This window comes from Sus scrofa, chromosome 2, assembly GCF_054392235.1.
Source record: "Sus scrofa isolate SSC_HxYL_T2T_F1_AM1 chromosome 2, Sscrofa_HxYL_maternal_Yorkshire_Landrace_v2.0, whole genome shotgun sequence".
Classification (NCBI taxonomy): Eukaryota; Metazoa; Chordata; class Mammalia; order Artiodactyla; family Suidae; genus Sus; species Sus scrofa.
Window position 1 is genome coordinate 87,301,058 of NC_139384.1, and position 23,943 is coordinate 87,325,000.

A 23,943-nucleotide genomic window follows, 5' to 3' on the forward strand; every position below is an offset into this window, starting at 1 on the left:
ACTGTTTTGCCAACTCTAAGGCCAAAAGATGCTTTCTTGTTTGTGGGTATTTGTTTGCATTTCTTTCATCATTAGTGATTTTAGGCTTCTTTTTCTCTGTCCCTCCAGTGGCCATTTGTGTTTTTTCTTGGGCGAACTAATTGTACATTTCTTTCTTTTTTTTTTTTTTTTTTAATTTTCTTTCCAGGGCTGTACCTGTGGCATATCGAAGTTCCCAGGCTAGGGGTCAGATCAGAACTACAGCTGCTGGCCTACTCGGCAATGCCGGGTCCTTAACCCACTGAGCAGGGCTAAGGCTCAAACTCTCATCCTCATGGATACTAGTAGGGTTTGTTATCATTGAGCCACAATGGGAACTCCTAATTCTTCATTCCTTTACCCAGTTTTCAATTTGGTTGTTTTCTTTTCTTTTCTTCTTTGGCCACACAAAGGGCAGTGGAAGTTCCCAGGCCAGGGATTGAACCTGAGCCAAAGCAGCCACCTGAGTTGCTGCAGTGACAATGCCAGTCAACTCTTTAACCCACTGTGCCACAAGGGAACTCCTTTTTGGGTTGATTTCTTATTGATTTTTAGGAACTCTTTGTATAAGAAGGACACAAATCCTTATTCTGTTATAATGTTGAAAATATTTCCTCCCCAGGTGTCACAACTCCTTTAAACTCATTTGTGGTTCTTTAATGACTTAGAAGCATTTTTGCATTTATGTAGTCACATTTAAAGAATTTTGTCCCTTAATAGTTCTGGCTTTTATGCCTTTTCCACCGCCAAAGAAGGCAAGGAGGCAGTGCGTGTGTAGTAGGGGTGGAGGCCAGGCTTTTCAGAGTCTCCTCCAAACCTGGGAGTGCAAAGAGCACAGTCAAGTCCACAGATCCTGCCCCACACACACTCCCTGCTGGCTGCACAGTGCAATTAGGGATCAGATAAGAAGATGCTGGGCATAGAAACTGTATCACAGGAGTTCCCTCATAGCTCAGTGGGTTAAGGGTCTGGTGTGGTCACTGCTGTGGCTGTGGTTATAGCCATGGCTCAGGTTCAATTCCTGACCCAGGAACTTCTGCCTGCCATGGCCATGGCCAAAAAGAAACCATGTCCCAGAGTTCCTGTCATTGCTCAGCACTAACAAACCTGACTAGCATCCATGAGAACATGGACTTGATCCCTGGCCTCACTCGGTGGGTTAAGCATCTGGCATTGCCTTGGAGTTCCCGTCGTGGCACAATGGTTAACGAATCCGACTAGGAACCATGAGGTTGCAGGTTCGATCCCTGGCCTTGCTCAGTGGGTTAAGGATCTGGCATTGCTGTAAGCTGTGGTGCAGGTCGCAGATGCAGCTTGGATCCCCAGTTCCTGTGGCTCTGGTGTAGGCTGGTGGCTACAGCTCCGATTAGACCCCTAGACTGGGAACCTCCCTATGCCAAGGGAGCGGACCTAGAAAAGGCAAAAAGACAAAAAAAGAAAAAAAAAAAAAAAAAGCATCTGGCATTGCCTTGAGCTATGATGTAGGTCATAGATGTGGCTTGGATTTGGTGTTGCTATGGCTGTGGTGTTGCTACAGCTCTGATTTGACCACCAGCCTGGGAACTTCCATATGCTGCTGGTATGGCCCTAAAAAGTAAAAGAAAAAAAAAAGAAACCACATCACAGTGACCGGTGACCCCATCGACCTGCCCCTCCTGTAACACAGGCATAAAAACCCACCTGCAGGTCCTGCCCTCAGATGGTCCTGGGCACGGAACACTTCCAGAGTTCACAGCCCAGTCAAGTAACTGCATCCCTCTGGGCCTCAGTTTCCCCATCAACAAAACAGGTGCTGTAGGGTCACTGCCTCACAAGGCAGAGGGGAGATTCAGTGAGAAGTTACCTCAGGGAAAGAAAGTGCCACTGAGCCACTACCAGGGTGAAGAACCACCCAGCTCAGCCACCCCACCCCACCCCGCCCAGGGTCTCCCAGCCAAGACACCAGGCAGGTGGGACTCATACCTGGATCTGTTGGCAGCCCAGGCCCAGGACCGGGAGCAGACCTCATGCTCTGTTCCCTTCCTGGCCGCCCACCTGTTGGGCCCTAAGCCTGTCCCTCAGAACCATCAGCCCTGCCTCACCCTGGCCGCCAGCTGCCACCCTCCAGGCTATGCAGCATTTCTCCTGGGGTGAGCACCACACCTCGTGGGGTGACATGAGCAAGAAGGCCAGGCCTCCACCCCCGGGGCCTCTAATGTGTTGCAAGTGATGGGGTGACAGAAACAAGGTGAAACAACAGGAATTATAAGAGGGGCAGGGGGCCTGACCTGCTGGGAGGCTTCCCAGAGGAGGCGGCACCCAAACTGAGAGCCAGGGGATGAGGAGGAGAGGGCCAGATACAGTGAGAGGAAGGAAGGGTGCCCTGGAAGGAGGGCACAGACAGGGCAGAGGGATGGAGACTCCAGGAAAGCCCCAGAGGTTGTGAGGTGGGGGAGGGGAGAAGGCCAGGACTGGGGTCAGTGTCATTAACTGCCAAGGGCGCACCATGGCCCTCAGCACACACCAGGGAACAGCTTGGGACCCCCACCCCCGCCACCTCCCACTCTTGCCCCAGCTGTGCCCCCTTCCTGGTCACTCTTGCCGGCCTGGGGGACACCTCAGCATTTCAGGCTCAGCTCCCAGCCCCCAGTGAGATCTTGTCATCCTCCTGGCTTTGAGTAAAACCCCCAGCACTTTTGAGTAAAACCTGCACCCCCTAATGTGGCAAGGTGCTGACAGCTACACGCCCCCCTCCCCATTTTTGGAAGGCACCAGGGAACAGGTAAAGGAGCTTGCGAGGGCAAGCAAACCAGGTGGAGGCAGCTGGCCAGCCTCCGGCATGCATCTAAACCTTAGCTTTCCCCATCTGAGCAATGGGGGTGAAGCCTGCTGCCTCCTGCAAGAAGCTCAAGAGTTGCCCCCTACTCCTGGGTCCCCCAGGTGAATAGGAGCATCCCAGTGCCCCCACAGGCAGAGGTCAGTGGGGCCACCCTGTGGGTGGGATCCAGCTGGGCTCCCTGCCCTAGACCCCTCACCCCGCCCCCAGGGAACTGAGTTGGACAATGCCCAGGGGGCTGATCGGGAGGTGCCCTGTGTTTGCACAGGCCGCCCCGGAATGTGGTGGGACAGGCCCTGGGGGCCCCTGAGTCAGGAGCTGTGGGCATCAGGCCAGGAGGGGGAAGGGCCGTCCTCGACAGGTGGCATCAACCCTGGGGGCAGATGGGCGCAGGGCCGGGGGAGAGGGCCGGGCGGGGGGGCCCCAGGGGAGGAGGCACTGTGTTCTTGGGCTTGGTCCAGGTCTCACCCCATGCTGCCAGTCTGGTCCAGGGTAGGAGTTCAGAGCAGAATTGGGGCTCAGTGTGGAGCTGGAGTTTACACTAGGGTCCCTACTCATTCATTCGTTTCTGCAGCCCCTCCTGGCCAAGCCCTGCCTCTGTCCTGGTAGGACTTCCTGTGGGTGGCTGTCTCCCTACCCCCACCTCCAGGGATAGCCTTCCGTTACCCCTAAACCTGCCAATCTTCCCCTCATCCTCCCTCATCCCCACGGCCAGCCCTTCTCCCCTCGAAGGACCACCTCCTTTCCTGCCCCTAAAGCCGCCTCCACATAGCAGCAGTGGAACCACGTCCCTCTCCTGCTTAGACCCCCACCAAGGTGCCCTCCCCCCAAAGACCGGACTCTCTGACCTTGGCTTCTCTCCCCTTCACTTCTCTGGGCTCCAACCTCAAGACCTCATGGGTTTCTTAATTTCCCAGCACAGTCCCACCTCCGGGCCTTTGCCCCTGCTGTCCCCCCGCCCACATGCTGAGTGCGCCCTGCTCTTTGCCCCCTGACTTCATTCATGCTTCTGGTCACACCCAAGTCTCAGTGTCCCAGGGAACCCACCCCAGGGAAGGGCGGGTTCGGGGTCCCTTCTGGTCCCCTGACAATAGGGGGCATGAGGCGGGGGTTCAGCCCCCCTGAGAGCCCCCACTACCCTGCCCTCCTGGCCCACTGGCTCCCCAGGACAAGCCTGCAGTGAGGGAACCGCACCCAGTCATCCTGGGTCCCCTTCCCTCCTTTCGCTCATGGCTGCAAGCACCACGGAAGGCAGGCTTGGGGAGCCGCCAGTGGGCTGCTGCCTCAGCATCTGCTTAATACTCAACATGGCCAGCACCTCCTCCCTCCTCTGCAGAGGGTAATAGCACCCCCCCAACATCCAGGGAGACCCCCAGGCCCAGCCCCTAGCAGCGGGCCCTGCAGAAGCCAGGAGAACAAATGAATGAGTGAGTGAGAGTGAGCTCCTGGTAGGCGTCATGGTGAGGATGGACAGGTCAGGGCCAGGCCCCTCCACAGGAGTCCCATGAGCCACTAAGTCCCCAGCTCTGGAGGTAGCCGTCCCCTACCCTCCTGAGAGTGCACTCTGAGACCATGGTTTGTGCAGGTCTGGCTGGAGTGATAAATACCCCTCCCTTCTTCCAAGGCTTCAAAAAAGCAGGGAGAGCCTGGGTGGGGTGGGGAGTGGGAGGTGTCTGTTCACACACCAGGAGAAGGTGCCCACACTGGAGACAAACGCAAACGAGGTCAGGAGGGTGGCCCCCACATCCGAAGTCCAACTGTTTTCTCTCTGTGGACAACCTTGGCTCGCACACCTATGGTCTTCCTGAACTTTCCACGGCCATCCATCCCCCGTTCTGTCCCCAGCTGCCTTACTCCACGGTGGGAACCTGACCTTGGCATTCGTTTTCCCATTTTCCCAACCAGAAATGAGGTCTTTTCCCTCCTGTGGGGTCCCCAGCCGGAGGCGGGGGGCGGGGGGAACAGCACACAGTAGGTGTGGCTTGGATGGTGGGGGGAGCAGGAGGGGAGGCAGGTCTCCAGCGGGCTCCTGCCTGCCTGGCCCAGTGGCGGGCACCCAGCAGAGAACAAAGGCCACAGTCAGATGGGCGGGGGCGGGCAAGCGGTCTGTGGGCCGCCCTCAAGGGGCCCCTGGCCGCCTGTCCCTGTGCCAGGGCCCTGTGGGGTGCACCCGGGCCTTGGGGCTGGGCAGAGGTTGTGGCTGAGTGGGGGCCCCCACAGGCTGCTCCTCCCAGTGACTCAGCTCCATGCTGGGCCTCCCCAGAGAAGACAATAGTGGCTTGTGGGTGCCAGGAGGGCCTCCTGGCAGGTGTGAGGAGCCCCAGGGTGGACTGGGCCCCAGAGAGGAGCTTTTGGAACCTTAGTTTCCTCATCTGTACAATGGGTTTAATCACTCAGGCGTGAGGACCTGAGAGCCAAACATGTGGATGGAAAGAACACGTTTGGGACAAAAGGGGGGTTCCTCTGATGGCTCATCTTGGCCCAAGGGGTAGGGGCTGGACAGGTCACAGTCACCACTGTGCTCTAATGCCCGGCACCAAGCCTGGCACACAGTCGGTGGTCAATGATTGCATGGCCCATGAACAGATCATTTCTCCCCTTCAGTGGATGTGTAATTCCAGAAACACTGGCCCCAGCTCTATATGGGTTATACCCTTAGCATTGGAGGGGGAAGGGGTGCTGACCTACCCTGAGTGAGGCTGGGGACCCTGAGGGACCTCTGCCTCAGCCTGGTCCCCAAGAAACCCCCAGGCTAGGGGAAAGCCAGAGCAGGCCACCGACCTGCGAGGTCAGGGTTGGTCCACAGGGAAAGGTAGGGGCCGAGGGGGCCTCCCACCAGATGCCCAGGTCTGCCAGTGGGGAAGAGGCCACAGGATAAGAACACACATCCCTCACTTCATCCTTCCATTTTCCTTATGGGGAAACTGAGGCCCAGACAGTGGGAAGTACTTGCCCAAAGTCCCAGTGGTGTAGGGAGGGATGCCAGATTTGAACCCAGACCCCAAGAACCTCACTCCCCTCCCCAGACCTGTCCCACGTGGGAGCACTCTGGCCCTGGAGGGGTCAGGGTGAGGGTCAGCCCAGTTTGGGCGTGGCAGGAGGGGGCTTTATTAGGCTCCTCCTGAGCTCCCCAATTGCCCCTGGGGCCTTCTCTACTTCCATTCCCCCCAGGATCCCCACTTTCCTTCCTTCCTTTCAGTCCTGTTCCCTGGATTGAGGGCAGCACTGAACTGAACTGGCTCAAGGCTCCAGAAGGGATGGAAGAGCCTTTGCTCCCAGGTAGGAATGAGCCAGGCAGATTCTAGAAGAGCAAGGAGGAGGCTGCTGTGTCAAGAGCCCATCCCTGGCCTGGAGGGGAGTGTAGCTTTCTCTCTGCGGACACAGGGGGCCATGACAGAGTGTGTTATTTTCATTTATAATAATTATTTCCAGGAGTTCCCGTTGTGGTGCAGCGGAAACAAATCCGAGGTTGCGGGTTCGATCCCTGGCCTTGCTCAGTGGGTTAAGGATCCGGCGTTGCGGTGAGCTGTGGTGTAGGTCACAGACTCAGCTTGGATCCTGCATTACTGTGGCTGTGGCGCAGGCTAGCGGCTACAGCTCTGATTAGACCCCTAGCCTGGGAACCTCCATATGCCATGGGAGCGGCCCTAGAAAAGGCAAAAAGAAAAAAAAATTATTTCCATCCTGTAGGGTCTGTGGTTTTCAAAAGCTGAAGAGCCTCTGGACGTGGGAGGGAACTGGGGATCTAAGTGACTCTCACAGACCAGTGAGAGTCAGAAGGTCTTAAGTCCTTGTCCAAACTCAGGCCAAGATCCCATTTTATCGACGAATAAACTGAGTCTCAGGCAGACAAAGGCAACCAGCAAGTCAGAGGCACAGAGTGGGTTCCACGGGGGGAATTTCTGACCCTGAAACAGAGCTGCATCAGTGACCCCACGGGAAAATAGGTCTGATTTATTCCTTCCAAGTCTGGAATGCCCGCTCGCAAGACCCAGCAGCAGGGGCCAGACCTAGGAACTCAGACACGACCAAGCCCAAAAGGCCGTGCGGCCGGCCATGCACACCTGAGAATAAAACTCCAAGCCCCACCTCCCCCATCGCTTCTCGCGGCCTCTCGCTCGGAGAGTCCCGCCTCCTTCTTTACCCGGACGCGCAGAGGGGAGGGCGGGGCGGGGCGGAGCCTGGTTGCGAACGGCCGGCATCCCCGCCAATCAGGCTTTCGCACCTTCCAATTGGCCTCGTCCGCTCGGCCTTCTCTTTCCATCGCTCGGTCCTTCCCGCTTGCGTCACGGCTATGCGGCAAATCCACGTGCGCCTCCGCTCTGGAAGATAGTCCCTGCCCCCACCTCATGCCGTTGGCCCACGATTCTTCGGATCGCCCGCTCCAGGCGCTGGGCTCCGCGGGCCCGCTGCCGCGTTCGGCGGGAGCGTGGGGCGGACGTGTGGCAGTGGGCGGCGTGCAAACCGCGGCGGAGGGATCCGCGGGCGGACGCGGGGCGGAGCTGATGAGGGGCGGGGCCTGTAGGGGGCGGGGCGCGGGTTGGGGGCGGAACATGTCTCCCGCCGCAGGAAGATGAGGCAGCGGCGGCGGCCGCGGGCGTAGCGGGCCGGACCGAGCCCAGCGACACGGCCGGCGGGCACCGCGGCCTCCGTTCGCGTCGCCTCCGCCAGTGCCCGGACCGCGGACGGTCCGCCGAGCGGATACGCGGGGAGCCGGGCTACGCGCCACCGCCCACGCGCGCCCCTCGGGGCCGCGACGCCCCTTTGTCCGGGGGGGCCGTTCATGTCGCCGCCCCCCGCGCGCTGCGGGCCGGGCCGCGCCGAGCAGGTGAGCGCGCCGGGACCCTCCGCCGCTCGGTGCCTGGCGGGCTGGGCCGCTCTGGGGTGCGGAGACTCCGAGCAGTGGCTGGCCGGGCGGGGGGCGGCGCGGCCGAAGTCATTGTTCTCCAACTTTGCGCGCCGGAGGGGGCAGGCGACGTGGAGGGCGCGCTCGGGCCCGCGCGCCCCCGCCAGTCGGCACTTGAGGAAAGTTTGCGGAGCCGGGCGGGGGCGCGGGGGGCGCCGCTGGGCTGCCCAACTTCGCGGCGGGGTAGCGGCGCGGGGCCCGCGGGCGCCCCCTCCCCCGGGGGCCCGGCCGGCGCCGGAGTTTGGAGGGGAGCGAGAGAGGGAGAAGGAGCGTCCTTTTGTCTGCGGGGAAGGTGCGCCGCGCCACTGCAGGCGGGGGCCGAAATCCTGGCCGGGGGCCGCATCTGCTCCGCGGTACGCGGGCACGGGCGGCGGCTGCTTCGGGGCGAGCAGCGCAGTGGCGGCGGCAGCGCCGCGAGCTTCAAAGGGCTCCCGGGCCGCGCCGCCCGCACCGGCTGCTGGGGGGGGGGTAGGGTGGGGGTTGGTTTCCCGGGCCTCCTCCCACCCCTCCCCCCAGAGCGAGAAGTTCCTTGCCCCTCTTTCTCCCAAAGTGGTTTCGTACATCTTTTGAGTTCGCTTCGAGTCTCCAAAAGTCCTTGTGATACCCCAGAAGTGTCTCGGATCTCCTTGAAAAGCCTGTTTCAGTCTCCCCCACCCCAGGTCTGCCTTAAAATCGGTTTCAGCTACCCCACAAAAAAGTGCGGTTTCGTACTCCTCAAAAAAGTCAGTTTCACACGCCCTCCAAAGAAGAAAAAGCTTCGCGGAGGAGGGGGTGCTCTGGGGCATCCGTTTCACACCCGTCTCCAGTTGGCAAACAAAGCGGGGGTTTCTCCTTTTCTGATGTCGGGTCTTCCTCAACCTCGGAACCCCCTCTAACCCCTCGGTTTCTGCTTGCCGCTCCCGCCCCCTTCTGGGTCCCCGGGGAGAGAAGCTGGAGGGACTTCGCTGTCTGACTGTGGGACGGAGACCCTCATCGGGGTGTGGGACGGGGCTTGGCAGGTGGATCCCCCACCCCGTTCTAGAAAGGAGCCCTGGGGACCCTGTTGGGGAAACCCTGGTATTAGGACAACTCCCCCCCCCCCCCTTCCAGGGCCGGGAGGCAAGGAATGTTTTTAAAGTTGCTTAAAAATAATTCCCGGATACATGGTGACAATAAAACAACCTAGGGTGGCTTTTCTTCTTTCAGAGTTCAGTTGTTTTTTGTGGGAGGAGGAGGCGAAGTGTGGAGGGAAGCTGTGAGGGTAGGTCCTTGTGTTGGGCGGACCCCTCCTTTAGCCCTGGAGCGGGAAGGGGGATTTGCCTGCCGTCCTACTTGTGGATTTAATTCCCCTTGAATTTGGGGGTGCCTGGGTCTTCAACGTGCACTGACAGCTGCCGGGTGGGGGGGAGTCACCAAATTTCCCTTGGGGCGGGGCTGGGGTCGCCCCTCCCCCTTCCCAGGGGCGGGGCCAGTGGGAAGCCTGGGGGTGGTTGGAAATGAGAGAAGTGGCGGGGAAGAGGGGCGGGTTCTGCCCGAGCTGGGAAGGGACCACTCCGCCCCGCATCCAGTTTAAAATTTGCAACTTGATTCCCTGGTGGTCGCTGAGGGAGTTTCGGGAATCTGAACTCTGTGCGCTCCCCCACCCATTGTTCAAATTCCCCGAGGGCTCTGGGGAGGGGTCTCAAGGGGCCCAAATCCCCGAATCCTGGCCGCCTTGCCCCCACCCCCAGGGTCTGGAAGGGACTCGGCGTGGGAAGACCCAGAGCCTCAGAGCAGCTAGAGGGGCTCTTAGCTCCTCCACTCCCATCGGTCCGCCTCAGCCTTCGGCACTCATACCTCTTCTCTTCTCCTGCCCCTGCACCCGCCGTGGGTCACCACACAGGGCTGTCTCTAGGCCTGAGGAGCCCCTCCTGGCCCTTGGCCATCGGGCCCCCGTTGCTGCTGGAGAATGAACCAGCCGCAGAGGATGGCGCCCGTGGGCACGGACAAGGAGCTCAGTGACCTCCTGGACTTCAGCATGGTGAGTGGTCCCACCCTCCCTTCCCCCCCCTTATGCACGGCGCCCTACAGGCTCCCCAGGAAAAAAGCATCTGCCAAAAACACCCCCAGCATTTGGACCTCAAACTTGTTTGGGTGAAAGGGCCCCAGGTGGGGCTGGGGAAGTTGGGGTGCATGCCAAAGGATGGACTGGCACCCCTCATGGCAGGGAGCAGTGTCCAGAGGAACCTGTCACACAGCTCTTTGCCCAGCACAGACTGAGTCCAACCTGCCCTTTTACAGAGGGAGAAACAGGTCCAGAGTGAGGGAGGGGTCTGCCCAGGGCCTCTAGCTCCTCCTTGGTGGGGTTTGTCCCTGAGGTCCTAGCTTGGCCCTGGGCACACAGTGACCTTGGTTTTTGACCTATACAGTGGTGTGATCAGAGTTATTCACTCCCTTGTGGATGCAAAGAACAGGGGTGCCCAGCGCCTCAGTGACCCACATGAAGGGACCTTCTGTTAGTGGGGAGAGGACACAGATAGCAGTGGATCTGTAATTCTTCAGTCATTTAGTCACATGGGAGCCAGAATGGTGGGTCACCAGCAGTTCAGGTGCAGGTGATGGGAGGAGACCTTGAGAGCATTGCACGGGAATCTGTGGGCAGTGCTGGCTCTGCGGGGGTTGGGGGGGGGTGTCCTTACACTTCCTGGGCAGTGTGCTCCACTCAACATAGCCCCTTCCCCCAACCAGGCTGATGGAGGTTCAGAGAGGGTGCCAGCTTCCAGAGGTCAGACAGGCCCAGGGAGAGTGGGAGTGGTGCATACCTTGGAGGACTGGGGACCTAGGTTTGCCTGCCTGTATGGTGGACCACCTGTCATAGGTGCCATCTCCTCGCACATCTGGGAATTGTGTGTAGGCTTCCTGAATCCTGCCCCCACCCTTCCCCCAGCGAGCACCATTTTGGTTTGAAACAGGTTGGGGAGGATGCTTTCGGTCTGAATTTAATCCTCTGCCAGTACGAGGCCCAGGCCACTGAGTTCTATCGAAAACAAAAGTCCCCAAACTGAAACGACATCAGCCACTCTGCGGAAAAACACAGCCCACGGGACAGCGGCCGCGGCTCCGGAAGGGCCATGCCGGTATTTTTAAGCCCCATTTTATTTTTGCCTCCCCAGCTGAGTAACCAGGGGTGCTGCTCAGTTGTTTTTTTTGTTAAACTGACAAGTCACAGACTATTGGGCTGGAACAGACTGGCTTGGGGGTCTGGGGGGGGGTGCAGGTTCAGACCTAGAGACCTGGCCCCTTGGCCCCTGCCACCCAGCAGCCCCTACCACTTGTCCACCTCCCCCTTGTGTCTGGAGGGTCCATACTCCCCCCCCTCCCCGGCTCAGAACCAGCAATCCATTTCACAGATGAGGAAACCAAGGCTGCACGGATGGGGTGCCTGGTGGCTCTCCTCCCAGTAAGCCCAGAACTGGATTTTTGTTCTCCCTCTTCGTGCTTGTAAGGACAGAGGCCTAGGCGAGCCTCAGGCCCAGAGGCAGCCCCTGTCACAGCTCCCATCTCTTCCTCCAACCCTGCCTGGTTGTTTCTTCCTATCTGCCCCAGAGAAACTGAATTCGCTTGTTTTTTAAAACAACTTGTTTTTAATCAAAACAGAAGAATTTAAAGGGAAGCTTCCTTGGGGCAGGTTTGTATAAAGTAAACAAAGCAAGTGCCCATTAAGTTCCAGAAAAAAGACTGCACCATGCTGTAAAAATTCCACCTCTACCCAGGCCCTGAGCTTCCCTTGTTAGAATGGTGGTTCTGGAGACTTGTGGGCCTCAGTGGTCCCCTAACCCTGGCCTTGAAGGATGAGGGGTAGGGAGGGCACCGTGGGCAGGTGGGCAGGCACGTGCCTAGAGGCCTCTGTGGGCCCAGGGACCCTGTGTGCCTTTGGGTTTCACAACGGCCCATGTGGTCTGAGCTCTGAGACCATTTCACTGATGGGAGCGCTGAGGCTCCGAGGGGTGTGGGGACCCGTCTGGGCTGATCACAAGGCCTGAGGCACCCATAAGACACGGCCCAGTGCCCCTGTGGCAAGTGCCACGTCAGCAGCCTCTGCCCCCCACCACCACCCAGAGTGAAACAGAAATGGAATTGAGTCCCCACTTCCCGAGGAAGGGTGGGGGACTTGGCTGCTACTCCCCAGGCCTACCCACCTCAAGGCAGACCTCCGTGTCCCCAGCAGGAAAGGGTCCTGGGTTGGATGCCCCCAGAGGGGAAGCCAGCCTGAGAGGCCCCACGTGCAGCCCAGTCCACCCCTCCATGGCTCTGCTCTCGCCCAGCCAGCTCAGCCTGTGGCCCCGTTTCCCCTTCTGTGGGATGGGGTGTCGGGGCAGGATTCCTATTGTCTGGTCACTGCCAGGGCTCATGATGTTGCCGGAGAATCACACCCACGCGCCCACACCTCCACCTCTGGGGCAGCCATGGAGCAAAGGTTTGGGGGCTTTGGTTACTCTCAGCCCCGATTCTGGCCGCTTTGAATCATTTGGACCCCTACAAGGACCTCTAAAACTCAACCCCCTGGGGCAGGGACGGGATGGACAGGTTTTGTTTTCTCTGTGGCACGTGGGTTTGTTGATGTTGGGTTTTCCCAGTTAATACTGCTAAGCCGTTTAATCTTTAGGGACTTAACACCAACACTGAATTTGGGTGAGGTAACAGGAGGGGTGGTGACTCTCCCACCTTGGTGCCTGCCCAGGAGATCCATCCTTGCCACTTCTCTGAGCCTCGGTTTCCCCTTCCGATGGCAGCATCTGAGCACAGAGCCCAGCATGCAGGGCGCCTGCTCCCCGTCCCCATCCTGCCACTTGGGGGTCAGGGACACACACTGGACTTGGCAGGAAGGTCAGTGTCTTTGGTTGAGACACGAGTGTTTCAGGCAACCTTTACATCCATCTATGAGTGTGAATGGTCTTGTTTTCTCTTTTCTTTCTAGGGCCACACCCTTGGCATACGGAGGTTCCCAGGCTAAGGGTAAGATTGGAGCTGTAGGCACTGGCCTACGCCAGAGCCATAGCAATGCGGGATGCGAGCTGCATCTGCAACCTACACCACAGCTCATGGCAACGCCAGATCCTTAACCCACTGAGCGAGGCCAGAGATCAAACGGGCATCCTCAGGGATGCTAGTCAGACTCGTTTCCAGTGAACCACGATGGGAATTTCTTTTTTTTTTTGGCTGCACCCGCAGCATATGAAAGTTCCCAGGTCAGGAGTTGAACCCAAGCCACAGCAGTGACAATGCTTGATCCCTAACCCACTGAGCCACAGGGGAACTTGCATGATCTCATTTTTTTTTTTTTAAGCTGAAATTTAAAGGAGATTTTGTATCACTTAAAAGAGTAGATATGTTGTATCAAGCGCCTAAATAGGTTATTTTACCACAACTCCACCCCCCAGAAAGACAGGGGTAGAAGTTTTCGAAATACCCAGGGTTACTGTTGGTGCCCCAGGCTGTTCTCCTGAGGGCCTCCAGGAGCTGGTTCTCACTGGAGAGCCTTTCTCCCCTTGGGCCAGTGGTGCCCTGTGCCCGGGCTGTGCCCCTTACTCATCTCCCCCTCTCCCTCCCTGCAGATGTTCCCCCTGCCGGTGGCCAACGGGAAGAGCCGGTCTGCCTCCCTGGCTGGTGCCCAGTTTGGAAGCTCAGGTAGGACCCCGCTGCCTCGGGGCATCACGTTTTCGTGAGCAGATGACCACGTGTGGTGGGTGGTTTGGGACAGGGTGCAGCCCCAAGCCAACGGTGGGGTGGGGCTGGCAGCTGGTTGCGCCTGAGGGAGGTGTGTGGTGAAGGGCCTGAAGTTGCGCCTGAGGGGAGCGCAGAACGAGCTGCTGTCACACTCACATGACCTGCTTTGGGGCCAGAGGAAGGTGACTGGTGGTCAGCCCAGCATCAGTGTCTGTCCTGCACCCGGAGCCCGGGCCTCTGGCTGGGGTGTGGGGCGTCTGTGTCATTCACATGGTGCCGGGCTGAGGTGGGGGCTCCCCAGCCGCAATGGGGTTTTGGGTCTCCAGTCCATGGAGGAGGGCGGAGAGGAAACTTAGGCCCAGAGGGCCCGTGATGTAGAGCCGCAGCTCTCCACAGCCTGCCCATGTCCTGGCTTTTTTCAGTCAAGTATGTATTAGGCACTTACTGTGTAGATCCAGCACTGGGGTGATTAGCTGGCCTGGCTTGTTGGGGAGCCAGGGGGTTCCTGGGGTCTGGGACTTGGAGCATTCAAACTGGGAACACCCCAGGCGAACCTGGACGAATGGGTCACTCTAACTGGCACTGAGCGTGGAGGACACAGCACAAGAAGGACAGGCGGTGGCCTTGGAGCACACAGCAAGTGTCAGGCAGCAGATCGGGGGGCTGCCACACAGGGTGGTAGGGGCCATCCGTCTCCAAGGAGATGTCTTGAGTCTAGAGTAGCAGGTGCCAAGGCCCTGGGGCCTGACCGGGGCTGGCATGTTGGAAAAATGTTGAGGAGGCCGTATGGCTGGAGCAGAGTTGGGGGCTGAGAGATGGGAGGGGATGGGCAGAAGGATTCATGCTTTACCCAGAGGAGATGGGAACCCCAAGGGCTGTGGGCAGAGAGAGGAGCTGTGTGCATATTGGGGAGTCCACTCTGGCTGCCAGGAGGATTTGGGGACCCCCTTGGGAAGGCTGGCTTTGCACAGACTTTAGCATCTTTCTGGGGTCTCAGGATGGGGGCTGTGTCCTTCCTCATCTCTGGGGTCAGGGACGGAAGGGACTGTCCTCTGCCCTTTCCATCGGGGTGTGCAATGGGCTCTGCCTGGAGGAGGAGGGGGTTTCAGGGGTGGTTTGTGCTCACTCACCCCCCCCCCAAGGAGGGACATTGTGCTGCTGCCCTCACTGTCCTGGACTGGCCTTCCTCTCGGCCTGAGGAAGTGGCCTCAGGGCTGGCTGAAGTCCTCCCTTCAGTGTGGAAATCCCCATGGTCACCCTGCCCCCCCACCCCCGGAAATAGCCCTCAGGAACTGGGGGTGCTGCTGCTTCCCTGGCTCAGGCGGCGGGGCAGGTCCCAGGGGACTTCCTGGAGGAGGTGGCATAGGCATGCCCTCATCTTTCCCCAGGCCTCTCTCCCTGGGCTGTCTTCCCTCATCTATGGTCCACTTGGAGGCAGTGGCTTCCAAGGAAGGAGCCCCTCCAGGACACCCCATGCTGCATGGCCTAAGTGGAGCCCCTATAGATTTTCCCTGATTTCTGCAGCCCCAGCCTGCTTTCTGGCCCTGCCCTGACCACTTTGGAGTTGGGGGGGGCGGTCTGGGGCTGAGGTTTCTCGCCCAAAAGAGTTGTAGTATGGCTGGTCCAGCTTGGGAGGTTCCCTATTCTGGACACGCAGCTGGGGACCCCTTTTCCCAGTTCAGTTCCGGTGATAATGCGCCTTCAGAGGGGGCCCGAGACTAGGATCCCTGAGCCCCGAGCTTCAGGCAAAAGATGGGCTGTGTCGCCTGACCCAGGTGGCGTGACTGCAGGCCTTGCTTTCATCATGTGTAAAATAGGCGTCTCCCTGTCGGCAGAGGATTCGCTGTGGAAGCGCTTTATGACCTGAGGTCTGGGTCACGTCTCCTTATCTGCCTTGAGCTCACCGTTGTGTGTGTTGGTGTGGGGGGTCCTAGCGCCAGACCTGGGAGCCACCGGAATTGAGACAAGCCCCTTGAGGGGGTCTCCCAGCCCTGAGTGCATGTCCCTGCCTCCTCCCTGGTGGAGCCTGAGACCCCAGGATCAGGTAGGGGTTGGTCCATCAGCAGGATGGGCCTGGAGCAGTCACCTCCTTTGAGCCTCAGTTTCTATCATCAGTAAGGTGGGTCACCCCTCCCCCGGACAGGCAGTGTCACCTTATGGGGGCACCGTTTGTCAAGAGCTTTCGAATGCTAGTGGGTCCCACCAACCACAGTTCTCTTCATTCTCCTTTCATGCCCCTGCCTAGTGTTTACTTAGAACTTCTCTAAGTCGGCTTGCCTCGCATTGATTCCCTCTGCAAGGGCACTTTGTTTTAGAAAAGCAGCAGCCCAGCCAGCTTGAGGCTCAAGGGGTCTCTGAAGGTGAAGGTTGTGGGAATGGGAAGCTGAGCGTGTCAGGTGCAGACAGGTGGCCTTTGCTGATCTCTGTTTAAAAACCCTGTCAGGGAGTTCCCGTCATGGCTCATTGGTTAATGAATCCAACTAGGAACCATGAGGTTGCGGGTTTGATCCCTGGCCTTGCTCAGTGGGTTAAGGATCTGGCGTTACCGTGAGCTGTGGTGTAGGTCACAGACATGGCTCAGATCCCTCGTTGCTGTGGCTGTGGTGTAGACGGGTGGCTGCAGTTCCGATTCGACCCCTAGCCTGGGAACCTCCATATGCCGCACGAGCAGTCCAAGAAATGGCAAAAAGACAAAAAAAAAAAAAACAAAAAAAACTCTGTCAGGAAGGAGTTGACGACAAACTAGCACAAGACAGGTTTTCTGTCTTTATCAGATGAGAAGACTTTAAAATGGGAATAATTTTCCTCTCCCTTTTGGGAAACCCTGAGGCACAGATCGCAAAATGGCAGCCCTCCCTCTGCCGAAAACCACATGCTTGCTGACACCCTGCTGTTACAGCTCCACGGCTTTCCCAGTTTGTGTGATTCTGAATGTATCACGTGCTTGGGTACGACTCTCACACTAGAAAAGGCAGCGTAGATACTTGGTCTTTGAAGAGGACCCCAGATTAACACAGAGTACGTTCCAGGCTAGAACTGCCAGCCTTGGACATGCAGCATAGCCCCGGCTTTTTCCAGCCTCCTCTCCTTCCGTAGGTGAAAAGGATTATGACGGTTCAGTGGGCATTTACATGTCAGTGATGGGCGAGTATCTTTCAAAAGCAGATGGGCTGGGAGTTCCACCTCTGGCACAGCAGTAGGATCAGTGGTGTCTCTGGAGTACCCGATGCAGATTGGGTCCTTGGCCCCGAACAGTGGGTTAAGGATCTGGCGTTGCTGCAGCTGCACCATAGATCCCAACTGTGGCTTGGATCTCATCCCTGGTCTGGGAACTCCATATGCCAAGGGGCAGCCAAAAAGGAAGGAAAAACAAATTTAAAAAGATGGGCCAGGTGAGGGGTCTTTTTTTTGCCTATACCCACAGCACATTTAAGTTCCCAGGCCGGGGATTGGACCCCAACCACAGCAGTGACCCAAGCTGCTGCAGTGACAACCACAGATCCTTAACCTGCTGCACCACAGGTGAACACCCTAGATGAGTTGTTGTTTTGTTTTGTCTTGTTTTTGTCTTTTGTCTTTTCAGGGCTGTGCCCACGGCGTATGGAAGTTCCCAGGCTAGGCAGGGGTCAAATCTGAGCTGTGGCTCCTGGCCTACGCCACATCCACAGCTACGTGGGATCCGAGCTGCATCTGCAACCTATACCACAGCTCACGGCAATGCCGGATCCTTAACCCACTGAGCAAGCCCAGGGATCGAATGCACAACCTCATGGTTCCTGGTCTGATTCGTTTCTGCTGAGCCACGGCAGGAACTCCCTAGACAAGTTATTTTTGATGACTTTCCCATGACTGTCTTGAGGGCCACACTTTATTTTGGATTTGATCAACTTTTTATTTGGAAATAATGATATACTCAGGAGAAGTTGCAAAGAAATGTGAGGGGATGTTCTGCACGGCCCCTCCCTAGGCCTTCCCTAGCCCGCATGGCCTCTAGTCGGGAAGCTGATCTACAGAACTTATTTGAATGTTTTAATTTATTCTCGAGTTTTACGTGTATGCATGTATGTGCATGTGTAGTTCTTTACAGTTTTATCCCGTGTGTAGCACCGTGAGTCACCACCACATTCGAGTTACAGAATTGTTCCATTACCACGTGACCTCTCAGCTGCTGCCACTCACCACCCATCAGCCCCTCACCCTGGCAACCACGAATTTACCCCCGTCTCTGAAATTCTGTCCTGTCGGGAATGTTATGTACATGGAAACATACAGCCTGTAGCCTTCTGAGATGGGCTTTTTCTGTTGAGCATGGTTCCCTGGAGGACCATCCAAGTTGTTGGCTATATCAACAGTTTGTTCCTTTTTTTTTTTTTTTTTGGTCTTTTTAGGGCCAAGCCTGCAGCATATGGAAGTTCCCAGGCTAGGGGTGGAATCAGAGCTATAGCTGCTTGCCTACACCACAGCCACTGCAACTCGGGGTCCAAGCCATGTCTTCAACCTACACCACAGCTCAAGACAATGCCTGATACTTAATGCCTGAGCAAGGCCAGGGATTGAATCCACATTCTCATGGATACTAGTCAGGTTTGTTACCGCTGAGCCACAGTGGGAACTGCTAACAGTTTGTCCCTTTTTATTGCTGCCCAATGAGCTTTTTAAATACAGCGTAATAATACTTATCAACAATTCATGTCGGAGTTCCTGTTGTAGCCCAGTGGTAACAAACCTGACTAGTATCCATGAGGATGCTGGTTCGATCCCTGGCCCCACTCACTGGGTTAAGGATCCGGCATTGCCATGAGCTATGGTGGAGGCCGCAGACAAGGCTTGGACCCCAAGTTGCTATGGCTGTGGTGTAGGCCAGCAGCTACAGCTCCCAATTCGACCCCTAGCCTGCAAACTTCTGTATCTACAGGTGTGATCCTAAAAAGCAAATTTAAAAAACAAACAAGCAAAAAATTTATTTCAGTGTTTTGTGAACACTGTTGTTGTGTGCCAGGTACCAAGCCTTCATTCTGAGTCCTCATTTTTCATGGTTTGGTGAACTAGGCAGTTATGATCCCCGTTTTATTACTTATGATGAAGTTGATACTCAGAGAATTTAGTCTAGTAACCATCCTAACTAATCACCCACTGCTATCTCTCTGTAGTGTCCTGGACACCACCCTATACTGCCCTTACTCATTTGCAAGAGCTTTTTATATAGGAAGAGTGTTAGTCTTCCGCAATTGATATTGCACCTTTTTTTCTAGCTTAATTTATAATCATTGTGATGGAGACTTTTTTTTTTGCTTTGTTTTGTTTGTTTTTTATGGCCACACCTGAGGCATGTGGAAGTTCCCAGGGCAGGGATCGAGTCTGAGCTAGGTTGCAGCTGTGGCAACATCAGATCCTTGAACCCACTGCACTAGGCTGGGGATTGAACCTGCTTCTCTCCAGCAACCTGAGCTGCTGCAGTCAGATTTTTTTTTTTTTTTTCTTGCTTTTTTAGGGCCGCACCTGGGTATATGGAGGAGGTTCCCAGGCTAGGGGTCGAATTGGAGTTGTAGCTGCCAGCCTACACCGCAGCCACAGCAGCTCAGGATCCAAGCTGTGTCTGCAACCTACACCACAGCTCAGGGCAACACCAGATCCTTAACCCACAGATCGAGGCCAGGGATTGAACCCACATCCTTGTGGATACTTAACTCATTGAGCTACAGCAGGAATTCCAATAGGATTAATTTTTTTTGTTGTGAGGTCTTTTCATTTATGGTGTTCTAGCCTTGGTGCTACTTGTCAAAAAATCTTTGAGAATTAGATGACACAGTCTATTTCCCGTGCCGATGTGAGGGTCATAAATGTGTCTCTTCCTCATTCCATCCAGTTGAGGAATATACAGGCAAAGATGCTGGAGGGCAGAAAAGTGTGCCTTTGCAGTCCTTGGCAGAGCAAATAAAGGAAAAATAAGTGGAAGGTAGAAAACCTGAACAGAAAAGTGATCAGGGTTGAGCTTACACAGCAGTTCCTAGCCAAAGGCACACATCCAGCTCACCTGCAGGGCTGCTTAGAACATACACCCCTGGGCCCTGGGCCCAGAGACATTGATGAAAAGCTTGAGGGGGGCCTGTAAGAGCTTCCCGACATTCTGAGGGGCACCTCCAGGTGGAAGCATGGCCTTCAAAGGCCATGTCCTATAAATAGGGATCACACCCGTTTTATAAATATTGACCACATACTGGGTATAATAAAAACATGAAAAAAGAGAGAAAGAGACCAAAATATCTTAGACCACGTTCTTTTGAGAAAAATGCGGTAAAACTAGAAATAAATTTTAAAATGTAGAAAGAGGTAAAATGACTAACCTTATGGCAATAATGAATTTCCTTTTTATCTACCTCTTGGGTTAAAGAGGAAATTAAAACACCCAAGACAGAATAAACAGAAATCAGCAATAATGTAAACACATTGACACTCTGAGGTGCAGCCAGTGCTGTCCTTGGGAAAGAATCATAGCCTTTGGCAGTATTCAGATACAATGAAAAGAAATGGAATAAACATTCAATTTAAGAAGTTCTAGAACAACAGAATAAACTCAGGAAAACCTTTCTTGGTGGTTTGAAATACCTAGAAGCATTTCCTAAATTGCCATTTACCCATGAATTTTTGTCTCATCTTTTTACTTTTCAATTACTCTCTCAGTATTGCTCAGTGTTAGTTATTGTAGCATTATGGTGTTTTTATAGTCTTACTTCAATTTTTGTTTCTCAGGTCTTTCCCCCCCATGTTTTCAGACATGCTGATTCTTTAGAATAATTATGTCATGTGTCCTCCCACATTTCTCCAAAAAAGAAATCTGTTGGGGTTGTTTTTTTGTTTGTTTTGTCTTTCTAGGGCTACTCCTGCAGCTTATGGAGATTCCCAGGCTAGGGGTTGAATTGGACCCATAGCTGTCTGCCACAGCCACAGCCACAGCCACGCCAGATCTGAGCCATGTCCACAAACTACACTGCAGCTTGTGCAATGCTGGATCCTTAACTCACTGAGTGAGGCCAGGGATCGAACCCACATCTTCATGGATACTAAGTGGGTTCTTTTTTTTTTTTTTTTTTGTCTTTTTTTTGTTGTTGTTGTTGTTGTTGCTATTTCTTGGGCCACTCCCGCGGCATATGGAGGTTCCCAGGCTAGGGGTTGAATCGGAGCTGTAGCCACCGGCCTACGCCAGAGCCACAGCAACTCGGGATCCGAGCCGCGTCTGCAACCTACACCACAGCTCACGGCAACGCCGGATCGTTAACCCACTGAGCAAGGGCAGGGACCGAACCCGCAACCTCATGGTTCCTAGTCGGATTCGTTAACCACTGCACCACGACGGGAACTCCCTAAGTGGGTTCTTAACCTTCTGAGCCACAAAGGAAACTCCTTTTGGGGTTCTGATGTATAAATTCACAGATAAATTTAGGAAGAACCATGTGTTTTCATAGTACTGCCTTTTCGCATTGTAAGCGCATGGTGTCTCCTCTCAAGTTTTGACCATTAAATTTTTAAGATAAACTTTGAAAACTGAGGTGTAAAGCACTTAGTCATTGTATGGTTTCTCATTCTTTCTTCCTCTCTTTCTTTTTTTGTTTAGTCATATGCTTTTTTTTTTTTTTTTTAGGCCGTGCCTGTAACACGTGGAAGTTCCCAAGCCAGGGACTGAACCTGTACCACGGCAGCGACCCAAGCCACTGCAGTGACAATGCCAGAAATTTCACACACTGCACCACAAGGGAGCTCCTGGTCACATACTTTTTCAGTGAGCTTTGTTTCTAGGTGTTTTAGGACTTGCTTTGCTCTGGTTTGGGGATCATCATGTTTTCTACCTGGTTGTCCCCTGATATCTCTTAATTATTTGCACTTTTCCCTTGGCTTCGTTCTCCAGGTAAACCATCCTCAGGCACTTGGTCTCCCCCATCCTGGTGCAGATGCCATGTGCCTTTTTGCATCAGCTAGTGTTTCTAGAACCACAGGGGCGTATGCAGCTTGGTTTATTATCAGCAGGACCGGGCCTGATCCTGGCTGTTGATTCAAGATAGATCTCTCTGTCTGTCTGTGTTTATCACATTCAGGGCGTTTCCTTTTGAACCTACATGACCATCCACATGAGTGATTGGCATGTCATGGTGTGTGTTGGGCGTCTGGGAACGGCCCCTGGTTTCCTCCTTCCCCATGTCCTGATGCTGTCCACTAATGATTTTCTTACCCCAGCACTCCTTGAATTTCAGGTTTGGTCCACTCCTATTTAGCTCCTATTTGCCTGTGTCTCTTTGTCATGTGGGACTAAGGCTTCTTGTGGCTTCCAGTCATGTTTCTGCCCCAGTTTCTCTGGAACAGTCTCCAGTGAGGGGGACATCCATTACCTCGGCACTAGAGCTGGCCTGCCACCATGTTTGCATCTGACAATTCTCCAGCTGCCTTATTTCTCCTGTGGCACTTGGCCTGTTGAGATTTTGACCACTTCTCTTGTCAGTTCTAGCATTTTGTTAGCAAAAATTCGTCTATTTCAGGCACATTTAAAAAGGGCTCATGTTGAAGTTCCTGCTGTGGTGCATCTGGTTAAGGATCTGGTGTGGTCTCTATGGCAGCATGGGTTCGATCCTCAGCTGGGTTCAGTGGGTTAAGGATCTAGTGTTGCCACAGCTATAGCGTAGGTCGTAGCTCTGGCCCGGGGAACTCCCATATGCTGTGGAAGTTGCCAAAAAAGAAAGAAAGGGAGTTCCCGTCGTGGTGCAGTGGTTAACGAATCCGACTAGGAACCATGAGGTTGCGGGTTCGGTCCCTGCCCTTGCTCAGTGGGTTAACGATCCGGCGTTGCCGTGAGCTGTGGTGTAGGTTGCAGACGCGGCTCGGATCCCGCGTTGCTGTGGCTCTGGCGTAGGCCGGTGGCTACAGCTCCGATTCAACCCCTAGCCTGGGAACCTCCATATGCCGCGGGAGCGGCCCAAGAAATAGCAACAACAACAACAGACAAAAGACAAAAAAAGACAAAAAAAAAAAAAGAAAGTGGCTCACATTGTATTCTTTTTTATCTTTTGCCTTTTTTTTTTTTTTTTGCTTTTTAGTGCTGTACCTGCAGCATATGGAGGTTTCCAGGCTAGGGGTCAAATCAGAGCTACAGCTGCTGGCCTACACCATAGCCACAGCAACTCAGAAACCAAGTCGAGTCTACAGCCTACACCACAGCTCAGGGCAACACCAGATTCTTAACCCACTCAGTGAGGCCAGGGAACGAATCTCCATCCTCACAGATAAATTTGGGTTCTTAACCCGTTTGAACCACAGCAGTAACTCCGTCACGTTGCATTCTTTTTTTTTTTTTTTTTTTAGAGCCGCACCCATGGCATATGGAGGTTCCCAGGCTAGGGGTCCAATTAGAGCTACACCTGCTGGTCTACCCCACAGCCACAGCAGTGCCAGATCCAGGCCGTGCCTATAACCTACACCACAGCTCATGGCAACGCAGGATCCTTAATCCACTGAGCAAGGCCAGGGATCGAACCTGCAACCTCATGGTTCCTAGTCAGATTGTTTCCACTGCGCCGTGATGGGAACTCCACGTTGCATTCTTAAATAAAATACAGCCCTTGTTTTGTTGGGAGGTTGAATCCGTGTCTCAGTCCAGAATGGTTGCTCTTTTTTTCTTTCTTTCTTTTTTTTTTTTGACTTTTGAATCAGAGACCCGTTTGCCTCTGTTCTCTTGCTTGGTGATCAGTCGGTGTTGAGGCTTATCGGGTTCCCTCTGAGACCACTTAGGCCACATCCCGTTGGTTTCAGTAATGCATATTTTTGTTATTTTTTTATGGACACTGGATAATAATTGGTTAAAAATATTTCCCTTTGAGTCTAGTTCTCTTGGAGGTTTCTCCTTTACAGGTTGGGAGTGGTGTGTTTGTTCCTCAATCATCGAATTTTTGGTCACTGATGAAAAAGTCGTGGCGGCTTGGGCTGTGGCTGTGGTTGGGGAGAAGCATGACATTCCTGCTTGCCTGAAATGTGGGCTGCTGCTGTCATTCTTCCTGAGAGCTCCAGGGGTACTGTGACACAAAACCACAAGGTTTTTGTCTCCTGCCCATCCCGTTTAGATTTGCACTTTGTTCAGTGTCAGGGACCAAGAGTGGTGGGAGCTTCCATGTTTTTTGGTCTCTGTGCAGTTGGGCTCCTGGAACCCAGGGGGTAGGATGTTCTCTGTGGATCCCACCCACCATCCAGAAGAACCTCCCCGCTGTTCTACCAAAAGCTTGCCCCATGAATTCAGCCTTTCCTATGAATCTCACAGACCCCCTTTCTCAGTTGCATTACCTGGTATTTCTTTTGCATATGCTTGTCTTCCTGAGTCATTTGTTCCAGAAATGTTTTCCGTAGGTACCGTGTTTCAGATTTCAAGAAATTGAGTCTGGGTCTGTTGTATATTTGCAGCCTCTTTCCCCACACTCTTGTTTTAGCTCTTCCAGTCTGTATACATCCTCCTTGCAGTCGTGTCTGGTGTGTTTCCTAGCAT

At 54.7% G+C, this 23,943-nt stretch overlaps 1 protein-coding gene and 1 long non-coding RNA gene across 51 annotated transcripts in view; both read left to right on the forward strand.

Moving 5' to 3' along the window:
- The first annotated feature begins 7,382 nt into the window (after positions 1 to 7,382).
- TCF3 (transcription factor 3) overlaps positions 7,383 to 23,943 on the forward strand; it is a 39,267-nt gene continuing 22,706 nt past the window's right edge. For 33 of the 50 annotated variants that reach the window (XR_014837872.1, XR_014837873.1, XR_014837885.1 and 30 more), the window contains exons 1-3: positions 7,383 to 7,661; positions 9,601 to 9,738; positions 13,313 to 13,385. Coding sequence is in view for 26 of the 50 variants with exons in the window: in XM_021084224.2 (XP_020939883.1) it covers positions 9,667 to 9,738; positions 13,313 to 13,385 (145 nt within the window). In the remaining 24 variants the exon portion in view is untranslated. Of the gene's footprint in view, positions 7,662 to 8,352; positions 8,980 to 9,600; positions 9,739 to 10,669; positions 10,835 to 13,312; positions 13,386 to 23,943 lie in introns of those variants that run through there. The other 17 variants (XR_014837889.1, XR_014837890.1, XM_085013459.1 and 14 more) reach the window with 2 other exon arrangements.
- LOC146405544 (uncharacterized) overlaps positions 16,535 to 23,943 on the forward strand; it is an 11,716-nt gene continuing 4,307 nt past the window's right edge. Inside the window, exon 1 of the long non-coding RNA XR_014837931.1 lies at positions 16,535 to 16,661. This is a non-coding gene — a long non-coding RNA (uncharacterized LOC146405544). The remainder of the gene's footprint in view (positions 16,662 to 23,943) is intronic.